The sequence below is a fragment of the Molothrus ater genome, chromosome 2, assembly GCF_012460135.2.
Source record: "Molothrus ater isolate BHLD 08-10-18 breed brown headed cowbird chromosome 2, BPBGC_Mater_1.1, whole genome shotgun sequence".
Lineage (NCBI taxonomy): Eukaryota > Metazoa > Chordata > Aves > Passeriformes > Icteridae > Molothrus > Molothrus ater.
Window position 1 is genome coordinate 79,186,887 of NC_050479.2, and position 12,425 is coordinate 79,199,311.

Below are 12,425 nucleotides of genomic sequence, written 5' to 3' on the forward strand. Positions count from 1 at the left end.
CTATATAGCCTAAACTGAGCAACAGAAAATGGCTCTAAATATACCAGGCTTAGTATCTCTGAGTGTATTTTTTACATTAACTTTAGCTACTGGAATTTGGGCTTCTTGGAAAAGCAGAAAGGATCAGCAGAACAGGAACCCGACAGAGATGGCCATGGTTGGAGGCAGGAATATACATGTTTTCATTGGATTGTTTACTGCAACAGGTAAGCTTTCTTAAAAGACTTTTTAAAATTCTTCTTAAAACACATGTATTGCATAGATCTGGGTGACTTTTCTTTCAAAGGAAGTGAACTCCTTTAAAGTCAGGGTAGATTTTGCCTAAGTGTGACTTTAAAGGAGTATGGTTTCATGAATCATTTTGGGATGGATTCTTACCAACCTCTTCACACTGAGCAGAACCTAATGTTTATGTATATTCTCTTAAATTAAAGAGATTCGTTTAAGAGTTTAGTTAAGAGTAAAGAGTTTAATTTAAGAGTGACAAAAGAATACAACACTTTTCATTAAGGAGGACTGTGGTCTTAGTCGTGAACCAGTTTCTGTTATCCAACATAACAGAAGAATTTTACTGACAGAAAAGTCTAGTTCTGTGTGAAATAAATTGTCACTCGTGAACATTGGTCTCTCTCTTAAAGAGAGAGTTTCCCTCAATTCCCTTTTCTCTCCTTGCTGCCTGGCATAATCTGAAATTTGCTTCCCTGACCTGTGTTTTGTAAAGGCATCCCCCAGTGGCATTTCCATGGCTAAGGCACCTAAATCATTGTTGTAGGTTTGTTATCTGACTGCATTGCCTGTTTGCATTTGTTTTCCCTAATGTCTAGTTTCTAAGACCCTGTAAGTGATGCTCTTGAAAGAGGGCAATTCTACAAAGGCAATTCCGTTTCCTCTAGCAAAAGTCTTCCTCTGAGAAAAAAAAGTAATTAAAAATTACTATATTCAAATTGCCTCTAAATGTTTAAACATTGAGCTTTTCCATGCACTCACAAATATTCATTCTTGAAGCTGGAAAATAATTTAGTGTGAGATTATAATACTATTACCTATAGTCAGCACATCTCTGTATGGCAGAAAACTTTGCAAAGAAAATAGAGGTGTGATGAAATATTTGTATGAGAAAAATGTTTACAAGTTCTCAGAGTGTTTTGCAGGGCTAGTTGAGAATATGTCTCTCAATTCTGACCTTTCATCTTCCGTGATTACAGCCACCTGGGTTGGAGGAGCATATATCAACAGCACAGCTGAAATCGTCTATCTGCCTTCAAAAGGATTACTGTGGGTCCAGGCACCTGTGGGATTTGCCTTGTCCCTTGTTATTGGTAAATAATTCATGTGATTAGGACACATAAGCTTTAAAAATATATCATAGGAGTACATTAAGATATGTAACAGAATATAGGGTACATTTAAAATGTTATTTTGTTTTTTCAGTCTCCCATATATTGAGAACAAGCATTTATAATGCTGTCCTCTGAACTGAAACATAGGGTAGCTTGGAGCTAGTGTAGAGTTTTGCTTGCTTGAAGTAATTTATGAGACAAAAATCTTATCTGAGAATTTAGAATAATATGTCTATTGCTTTTTTGTGCATATTGCTTTTTTCACATGGTCTCTAATTCACAGACTATTGAGAGTATTGGTATCTAATTTTTTCCTTGTAATTTCTGAGTGATGAAATAATAGTATCTTGATTTTTCCACTAAAATGCATTCTTCTGAGTAGTCTCGTCTCAGGATGAATGTGTCATGTATCCAGCTTACCAGCTTACGCCACTTTGTAGCTGGTTTTTTTTTTGAAACTAAGCTAAGTGTGCAGTGTTCGCAGTGTTCTATACCTGAGTTGCCATTTCTAACTCTGAGAATTACTGGACTCGTGCTGAAGTTCAGCTCTCTTGCCAAGACCAAAGTTGCTTTCAGGCCACATTGTGTTATACTATAACTCTCCTAGGGACACACGATGATGAAAGCAAGGAGACCTGTGCAGACCTTACACAGGAATTTCTAAAAGAACAATAACCTTTATTCTCAAGTCAAAGAAAAGAGTCCAACTGACGTGAATATGAATCAAGCTTGGAAATATATTGCCAGGACTGCTTATGTGAGTAATTCCTACTAATGAAACTGAGGAGTGCAGGTCTGATCCTGCAATCTTTGCTCAGGTCAGTAGTGCCCAGACAAGCAGTCCTGCTGGCTTCAGGGTTAGACACAATATGTATTCTTTGGTTTTAATGAGATGGCTGCACATCTGAGGTCCAATATTTAGATGAAGGTGGGTGAGACTCTGCTCAATGTGCAGATTAAAACAATATAGTCCTGGGAAGAGACAATGAAGGCACCAAAATGAAAACTGTAATCAGAAAAGGACCACATATCAACAGGTTGCATCACATGACCAAGGACAAAACTTTGCCTCCTTTTTAGCCAAATATGAGACTTCAATGCCTCACTCTGGCTATTGTCATCTTCCGTGGGATGCTTTTCAATAAACTTTGTCTCAGATTGGTAGTACTTTGAGGATGCAGAGGAGATTATATATGGGTATCCACTGAGCTAAATTCCTGTTACAGTCACACAGGTATTTTGTTCCATCTGGGGTGCCACAGGGGGTGACCTCCAGTAGTCACTTCAGAAAGATCTAGGTGTGCCAAAAGTGGACAGTCATATATATAAGCTGTAAGCAGATATGCTTTATAATATGGGAATTCTCAAATGGATGAAACCCTACATTTAGCAAGTGAATTTAAACCCTGGTGTCTGATTGGCTGCTTCATTCTCTAGGGTCCATTATGTACAAATTCACTGGGTGGGTCTGATAGACGTATACCATATTGCTCTTACCTCTTTTTTTCCTGGAATATAAAATATGCAAAATTCTACCAAAAGGTCATTTCTTTCTGATAGGTGGTTTCTTCTTTGTAAATCCAATGAGATCAAAGAACTATGTGACTGTGATGGACCCCCTTCAAGAAACTTATGGGAACGTGATGGGTACCTTACTTTTCATTCCACCACTGCTAGGAGAGGTGTTCTGGTTTGCAGCCATCCTGGCATCCCTGGGTAAATACTTGCTTTCCTGTTATATCTGTTAAAGGTCACATGGACTGACAGAGTGCCGTACACCTTTGTGAATTGTGGAAAGCTGTGCTTCATGTCTCCTTTTGTGAGAGGAACAAGCATTTCTCATTTCTAGAAAATATATTTTCAGGTTTAAAACAAATAGTGCTATATATTCATTATATTATAATACAGAACTCTTCCAGTATGAGTTTGTACCTTCCTCTTCCCTGCAGGAGAGCAGATGTAAAAAGGCAAAGTGCCTTGGCAATGGCCATGCAGCAAGGTGAAGCAGTAAGAGCAGGAAGGAATCATGGGCTCTCTTGAGCTCCCACTGTGCACGTTCTCTATAGACTGCATTTTTCATACAGTATGTTGTACTGGCACCAGGGGAATAACATATCCTTATTTATCCTCTATTCTGCACATATGAAATCTGTCTTAAAAACTTGACTGCTGTTCTTGTCTGCTAGGAGCAACAATGAGGGTCATCTTGGATATTGGAGGCCCTTTGGCTATCACCATCTCGGCCTGTACTGTTATACTTTACACTCTGCTGGGAGGCCTCTACTCTGTTGCCTACACCGATGTCATCCAGATGGTTTTCATTACCTTCAGCCTGGCAAGTCCTGTGCATTTCTGTGGTAGTTTTCTAACTAAAGGGAAAAGTCCTGCTCTTCTTTTCAGCATGTCTCAGACAAAAAATAACTTCCTTGACCTGCAGTTCCCCTTTAGGAGAACATGTTTCCTGAAAAATATTACAATCTTTGTAAGTCTTCGTACCTTATGCATTTCAGACAGTGCTCACACAAGGCACTGGCCTTGCTGGGTGAACACAAAAGGGTCTGCACAAAAGTGAAGTTTGCAGAACCTGTCTAGAACCATCTTGAATGGAGAGATATCTGTCTACAGAAAGTACCAATTAACTTGATTACAGACTCATGGTCTTGATGATGCCATTAACCAGAAACATGTAGATTTAGAGTAAGGAAGGGGGAAGGCTTAGAGTAAGGAAGACTCTAAGTCTAGGCTTAGTCTTATGTAAGTCAACGTTCTACATCTACCTTAACCTAAGCATCTGTTCTCCAAGAACAAGGATACTGGGAAAATGGTTAACAACTTCCATTTCTATCCTAGTGGATCTGTATCCCCTTTGCCCTGGTGAATTCTGCAACAGAAAGTATTTATTACACTGCAACCCATCAATCTTACCAAGACCCTTGGATTGGGAAGATAGAAAAACAGTATCTTGGAAGGTGGCTGGATGACTTCTTCTACTTGGTATGGAGTACTTCTTGGACAAGTGGTTGGGAGGAGAAATTGTGCGGGGACTTTCTGGAAAGCTTGTGAGTTCTACCAGCCAGGAGCCTTGCACTGCATGGCCAGCTGACACGGGCTGGAGGTGTAAAACTGTCCCTCAGCACCCCCTGCAGCAGCCTAAATGGACTGGGGAGACCCAGGGCTCAGCTGTGGGATGAAAAGAAGCAGTAGGGCCACTCCATCCTTTACCCACATGGAGGAACATACCTCTTGGGTAAGACCATCCAGACAGCCAGTTCCTCTCCTGGCACATAAATTAGTAATTTCCTACCTTTTGAGATGCTGGTCTTGCAGCCCCAGTAGTGTGCTTTTAACATAAATATGTAAAATTCCCTCTGTCTGAAAAAAAAAAAAATTAAAATGACATGACTGTCAGTCATCAGCAAGCACAGTGCAATTTGCTCTACTGCACAACACAACTTTTGATTTACCAATATAGCCAAGACTCCAGGAGGTTGTTCTGCTCTTACTAAACTGATAATAAGGACACATAGAAGTTTGTTTGGTGAGGACAGAATCTTCAGATTTTATCTGATTAATTTTGTTTACTAAGAAAGTGAAAATTGTGGTTTTATTTTTCATTTTAAAAGCTGAATAGCTAAGTTTGGGTAGATTTATTTACAAAAGCTGCATTCCTGAAAAACTTCCCTTTCATTTTCTCTGTGCCTGATTCACAATTCCAAACAACCATTTTTCAGCTTTCTCCATCTGCCAAACCATTAACCTGTTTTCATTAAAATTTCACATCCAATGTGAATGGATGAAAACAAAGAAAACAGGGAATTCTCAACTATCAGAAATATTATCCTTAAGAGTTAGAGCTGGGCAATATTTATGCACTTGAAATGAGAATTTGATTATTTGAAATTAGAATTTATTATGGATGATGACCTACAGCAGCCTGGTGGGTACCGCTGGTAACCAATGAATGTTTCAGGTGCTTGGGAGCATCCCATGGCAGACTTACTTCCAAAGGGTGCTCTCTGCTGCCTCGACAGGACAGGCAAGGCTCATCTCCTACCTCTCTGGACTCGGGTGCTTTGCTATGGCCATCCCCTCGGTGCTCATTGGGGCAGTTGCAGCATCAACAGGTAAAATGAACAGTTTGTCTCTGAGTAACCAATGTGGTTTTGGCAAAGGTGATTAGAACAGGATCCAAAGAAGTCCTGACAGAGACTTCAAATTACCCCATCCCATGATCCTCGACACCAAGATAGGTGATCCGTCCAGAAAATGTGAAGTCCTCTGAGGTACACTGCACAACTACTTACAGATGTTTAAACAGTCCCAAGACCTGTTTAAAGCTATTTCCTTATGATGAATGACTTTTCCCAGACTTTGTGTTGAGGAAAGATGAAGGCAGACTCTCTAAAGCCTTGTATAATCCTATTTTAGAAGAAATTTTATGCTTCCTTCTGTTCATGCCTTAGACATGTAAGACACAGCAATCTTACTACAGATTGTTAATAAGGTTCTTGCTTGCAGGAATCAAGTTCAGTCCTGTAAACTCACAGTCTCCATGCAGGGAATCAGTCCTGTGTTGGCTGTGAGCAAGGGTAAAAGGCAGCCAGACCACTGAACATTTAAGGAAATCAGCTCAAGTCATGACTTCATCCAATTCCCTTCTCCTCATGAGCGGTGTCTAGAGGTTGACCTTTAATAGAGTCAATTCTGGAATCACACAAAGCACACCCATTTCTATAGATGCTGCTGAGGAAAAAAGAAATTTTTTATCTAGTGGGAGCTGCAGCATGCTAAAGGGAATCACAAAAGTTCACAAAAAAACCAAAAAAAATCAATCTAAGTCCTAAAATACTTAGTGGGTCTCAGTTCCTAGCCCTTTGTGACTGGCCCTTCTGAAAAGACAATTTTAAAGCCAGCAGAAATGTTCACAAAGGATTTGTTGTGACTTTTCCTTGTTTTGTTTTAAAGACTGGAATCAGACAAGCTATGGTCTTCCAAGTCCATTTGAGAGAGGGGAGTCGGTGATGATCCTCCCACTTGTTTTACAACATCTCTGCCCAGCATACATCTCCATTACTGGTTTGGGAGCCATCGCTGCTGCTGCAATGTCTTCTGCAGATTCAGCTCTTCTCTCCACTGGCTCCATGTTCGCTCACAATATCTACAGGAAAATCCTGAGGAAAAAGGTACCTGCTTGCAGCATTCAGTAGTTTTGGTGTCAGAAAAGACAGTCTTGGTTCAAGGCTATTTCTAAACCAGTCTCTGACTGGAGGTGTGTGTCCTTCAGCTGCTGAACTGGTTTCTGGAGAGAGAGCTCCAAACATAAGCCAGGGGTGTTCATATCCTTGGTAGGGGTACCAATACCCACACTGGTGAGCTTTGCTCATTCTAACAAGACTAGTGTAAAATTTCGACTAAGGTTTTAATGGAAACAGCATAAAACCATGACCCTTAAAATCAGAGGCCCCCTCCAGGGGTACCTGCCTTGCCTGGCTGCTGGTAGTAAGCGGTGCCTGAAAGCACCAAGGGCTTGGGGAGAACCAGCCCAGGCCAGGGCAGTGGTGGCCATCCTGCCAGAAGACACTGTGTCTCTAATGCTGCAATCTCTGCTTTACAGGCTTCAGAGACAGAGGTGTTGTGGGCCATGAGGACCTCCATGGTGGTGTTTGGGGCCGGGGCTGCTGGTCTGGCTTTTTACTCCAACTCTATCTACGACCTCTGGTTCCTCAGTGGGGAGCTGGTGTACGCCCTCCTCTTCCCCCAGCTCTGCTGTGCCCTCTTTGCACCCAGCACAAACACCTATGGGTCAGCTGCTGGCTTCTTGGTTGGGTTCCTGCTGAGGCTGCTGGCAGGGGAGCCTGCCCTGAGCATCCCCCCTGTCATCCGCTACCCAGCCTGCTCCCTGCTGAACGGGACCTACAGCCAGCTCTTCCCCTTTAAAACATTCACTGTGCTTCTTACCTTGGGCACAATCCTTGCTGTTTCACACCTGGCCAAGGCTTTGTTTCAGAACAACCTCCTCCCTCAAAGCTGGGATGTTTGCAATATCACAGGGAGAACTGCCATCCTCATCCCCTTGCAGCAGGTGGAGAAACAGGAGCCTTTGCCAACCACTGCACTAGAAGAGAACCACGATTAAATATGGGGTTTCATTTGAAAGGCCACAGCGTGTTCAGCAGTTAGAGCATGGCACAGACAGCATCACTCTTTGCTTTCTCCACTAATAGTTTATTTAAATTCCTCACCAAGAAATAAAGAGGCTTTCTGTTCATCCAAGGAGAATATGTGAGTTTGAAGTCAGCAGTGATTAAAGTCACATGGTGAGGGAGCACAATCTTGTGGTGGTGACCACGGGACACCTTGGGCCACAGCAGTGGTTGCTTTGAGGTGCCCCTGGTATTCCACCTGAAAGCAAAGCCATAATCCTGCTCCAACACTTAGGGAGTTCCCAAGTCACCTACTTTTCTGGCCACAAGGAAGACAAATTAATGTCTGATAGATTGGGTATTCTTGATTAAAAAAAAAAAAAAAAAAAAAAAAAAAAGGTGAGCAGGCCTGTTTCCATTACACAGCAAGGGGTTTAGCATAATCATCCCTGGGGAGCACATCAAACCCCTGAAAACACCAATTACTGAAAGCAGTGCAACTGCCACAGCAGTGCAGCAGTAATATCAGTTCTGCACCATTCCTTGTATGCTTTCCTTCATACTGCAAAAGCTTTCTTCATACTGCAAAAGTTTTTGCATGTCTCTCCCCACTGCAGTATCTGCCAGTGGATCCCTCAGCCTGGGAACGTGTGGGACATTCCCTCTATAAAACCTGGTAGGGCAGTAATAGGTAAGCAAGGTAAAGCCACAGCCCTTAACTATTCACTAAGTAACATTTACACAGCCACTGTTTAACAAAAACCAGATAGCAAAATAGAGGTGCCAGACAGACTATTGGAATTTTGTCTAAAACCTGTTACATTCAAATCTGAATTTTGTCTAAAACCTGTTAAATCACTCATGTCAAGGTTTTACCCTAGCATAGCAACAGGATGGCATGTGACATACACAAACTGGTGTGTGAGAAGTCAGAGGACTGTGATGACAGAAAGGTGCTGGAAACTGATCCTAAACTTTCCTGCAGGGACACAAAATCCTAAAATGCTGAAGGCAAGATCCCAAAAAGATTCAAGCCACAAATAATACAGAAAAGCCCCCAATACCTTGTTTGCATAAATTCTTAATGGCTTGGAAGACAAGAAACCCAGATAAATAGCGAGTTTGGACTCTAGCCTGCAGTCTGATGGACTGAGAACATGTCCCAGTGAGATGGAGCATTAAGATGTGAGCTGAATTAAAGATTCAGGAGGATTCCATAGTAATGGCTCACAGATGGCTGTCATTTTGTACTTCCTTCAGCAGCTGTGCAGCAACTTACCAGGGTCAATTGCAATCCACCAAGAACCATACTCACAGTACCCTTCCAAAGTGGTTGTGGGAGCTGCTGTGAGTGGAAACACCTGGCACTACTGAAAGGAAGATATTTACTGGCATAACCAAAATATCCTGCAGCAGAGTAACCCTCACAGCCGAGAGAGCTGCTGAGGTGAAAACAAAGCACTGCTCCGTGATTTACTTCCAGCATGGGCATGCACAAGGTGAGTAGCTCCACTGGTGCCACTGTGCATTACTGCAGCAAGCCCAGCAAGAAGCCACAAGATTCTGAATTGTACCAAGGCAACTGCCTTGGCTTGGGAGGAAGACTGCCAGCCTTGCACTCTAGATTTGGCTTTGAGGATTCTGCTCCCTGTGGAGGATCATTCATCTCTTATAAAATATCCATCCTCAGCAAGGTGGAGATTCTGCTCCTCCTCAGAAAAATTTCACATAACCTTATGTTTTGTGCTAGTGTTAGTGAGCACCTGGGCACACTAACCTTCCAATGCACAGCCACCCTCTTGATATGCTTTGTTAAACCAAGACCAGGAATTCTCTCCTGTGTCCCTAGAGATTGCCATGAAATATTAATTATAATGTGTCTAGAAAAGAGGAAAAAAAAAACTGCTTTAAAAATCAAAAGCTTTGCCATTGACTATGGCCCTAGGCTGTCACCCACGGGAGTCTTTGACACAGCAGTGATTTGAGTGGGAGTGTGTGAGGTTGTGCTTACGCAAGGGAGGCACCAAGGCTGTCATTACCCCAGCGCCAGGAGAGCAGGGCTCTCCTTAAAGCACAGGTTCTGGATGCTGATGCAAACATACTCCCCTGAGAGATTTAGGAGTGACCTAGTTTGGGGACCTGTCCATCCCCCTGTGTGGGGCAGAACAAAGCTCACATGCTTTGAACCAGGGCAGAGACCTGCTGCATGACCCAGATAGGAGTGAAACCCCAATACCCTCATGCCAAGGTTATCACCCTACTTCCTGACCATAGAAACGTAGAGTGCTAGGGGTTTGGAAGAGACCTTGAAGATGATCTAGTTCCAAGCCCCCTGCCATGGGCAGGGATGCCACTTACTAGGTGAGGTTGCTCAGGGCTCCATTCAACCTGGCCTTAAACACTTCCAGGGATTGGGCATCCACAATTTCCCAGGGCAACCTGTTTCTGTGCCTCACCAACCTTTGAGTAAAGATTTATTATTTAATATAAAAATACCCTCTTTCATTTTAAAAATACTGCCCCTTGTCCTGTCACTATCTGTTTATACAAAAAGTCCCCTTCCCTCCTTTTTATAAGCCCCCTTAAGATATTTGAAGGCCATAATGAGGACTCCATGGAGCTTTCTCCTCTGCAGGCTGAGCAACCCCTAATCTCTCTGTCTGTCTCCATAGGAGAGGTGCTCCATCCCTCTGATCATCTTTGTGGCTTCCTCTGGTCCCAGTCAGCACATTTTCCTGTGCCAGGACTCCAGAGCTGGATGCAGCACTGCAGGTTGGGTCTCACCAGAGCAGAGCAGAGCAGAGGGGCAGAATGCACTCCCTCGCCCTGCAGGCCACATTGCTTTTGAAGGAGCCCAGAATCCATTCCACACAGCAGCTCTGACAGGCAAATGTCTACATCTGGAGATACCTTTCCACTGTTGTGCTCAACTTCTCCTGCTTTTACCCTGCAGAGACCCAAAGTTTGATATTGCAGCCTTTCTGTGCTAACAGATTTGGCATGGCAGGCACTAGATCCACAGCTTCCTGAGAGAGCAGCGAAGGACACTGCTGAAGAGTGTCACCACTGCCACCATGTTACCACCCAGTGTCACCACAGAAACTCACAGAGACTTCAAACATGAGTCTTTGCTGTCAGGGGTATCTGCCATACTCAGCCATACTTGGCCCTGGCAAAGCTTCCCTAAATTTCATACCAGTAACAGCGCTCTGCTTTGTGTGAAGAGAGGAAAATGGCAAAAACACAATTACAGTAACTCTCACAAATGCTTACCATTTTCCATCCTTATATGACTCTCTCCTCCGAACATCCCCCAGCAAGCTTAAAAAGAAAACATTCATCAAGGTCGGACAAAGTTTTGGAAGCAATTAGGTGCAAGTAAAATAAATACAAAAGTACTTCTGTCCTATACTTAATGCCCAAATGCCTAGTTGTTCCAGTCCAGCAGACTCAAGGTCCTTGAGGTGTTGCCAGCATGGGGGATAATGACCCAACTCCTGTGAAGCCATTCTATTCATGGATTACAGCCTCTGGTTCATATTCCCTTATTTTTCTTCCAGTTTACCTCTCCACATGTGGACTTACCTCCTTTGACCCTTAGAAGTGTCCATGACAATGACTCTATACAGTTTCAGTTTTGATTAACTTTTCTCAGCCTAGACAGCTGCTACATAAAGCAGCAAACACCAGCACCCAGCAGTACTCTATTGTTTCCTTGGCTGGTAGGATCCACTGAGATACCCTGAGGCTTCCATTGTCTTGTCTTTCTTTGACATTTTTACAGTTCATCTTTAGAGCATCTGAGATGGGATCCGACTGAAATTCGATTAAGAAAGAAGAACCATACAAAATCAATGCCATATGCATTAGGTAGATTAACAACTGGCAGGTTTGAAATGCAATTACAAGTAGGAAATTACCATCCGGTATCAGAACCTTTAGTGAGGGTGATTCTTGGCATCATGTGGACCTGCACGTACCAGTGACTGGGTGGGCAATGAGGAGAAGTCTACATCGTGTGCTCAGCTGGTCAAACAAGCTGCAGGTCAGTGTGGGCTCAGGGACAATCTAATGCAGGTATCTACAGACAGATCAAGTGTATCACAACCTAAAACAAACTGTTGGCTGTGTTGTCCTCAAAGGAAGGCCTGAGTGATGCTATGCACTGCAATGTTGAGATTTAGGTGAGATCAATCTTACCCAGAGCATGCTTCTGCTACTTTGTCTCTTTTTTTTCCCTCACGGGCAGGGCTTATGACAACATCCAGTGTCTGGAAGTTAAAACTAGACAAATTAAGACTAAAATGAGGCTCAGCATTTTAAATGTAACATCCATTAAGTAGAGTAAGTTGGCAAGGGCTGAGGTGGATTTGCTATCACTAAAAAGCTACAGTGAAAGTGGACGCTTCTGTCAAAGTTAGCCCTCTGTTTTAAGAGGAATCCATTCAGTGTAGACCTAGGATATCTGATGTCCAGCCCAGAGTTCAGACTGACAAATCTCAGTGACGTTTGTTCCTTACTTCTCTCAGCCCTACTGGAGATGAGCAATCTCCACAGGTACCACTGAGGTAACCACTGCCACTTCTGTATTAATGATGACATTGCTCAGAGCCCTGCTTGCCACTCTTGAACTCCAACAATAAGAAGTCAAGGACACAGTGTGATTTGGATTTCTAAATCTAAACTGGGTCCACCATTAGCAGACTCTCTGTATCCTGGACCCTAAGGGATCTGTTCAAACATGAGGGAAGAAGGTCTCCTTCTCTCAGTGATGGTGCTGCATGACTCCTCCAGCAGCCACCTACCCATCCTGCACTGAAAAATCAAGTTGCCACCTCTGCTGTGTTGGGAGCAGTTCCTAAGTCCTCCACACACATAGGCTGAGGTGGGGTGAAAGCCCCAGGCTATAAGTGGTGTTGTGATGTCCACATGTGGTGCTCCA

The 12,425-nt window shown here is 43.2% G+C and overlaps 1 protein-coding gene across 1 annotated transcript; it reads left to right on the forward strand.

The window, feature by feature from the left end:
• The first annotated feature begins 28 nt into the window (after positions 1-28).
• Positions 29-7,476, forward strand: LOC118685267 (high-affinity choline transporter 1-like). The gene is made up of 8 exons (XM_036380729.1): positions 29-206; positions 1,206-1,319; positions 2,901-3,056; positions 3,527-3,675; positions 4,191-4,334; positions 5,311-5,464; positions 6,306-6,523; positions 6,955-7,476. The coding sequence occupies exons 1-8, from the start codon at positions 29-31 to the stop codon at positions 7,474-7,476; spliced, it is 1,635 nt and encodes a 544-aa protein (XP_036236622.1).
• The last annotated feature ends 4,949 nt before the right edge of the window (positions 7,477-12,425 follow it).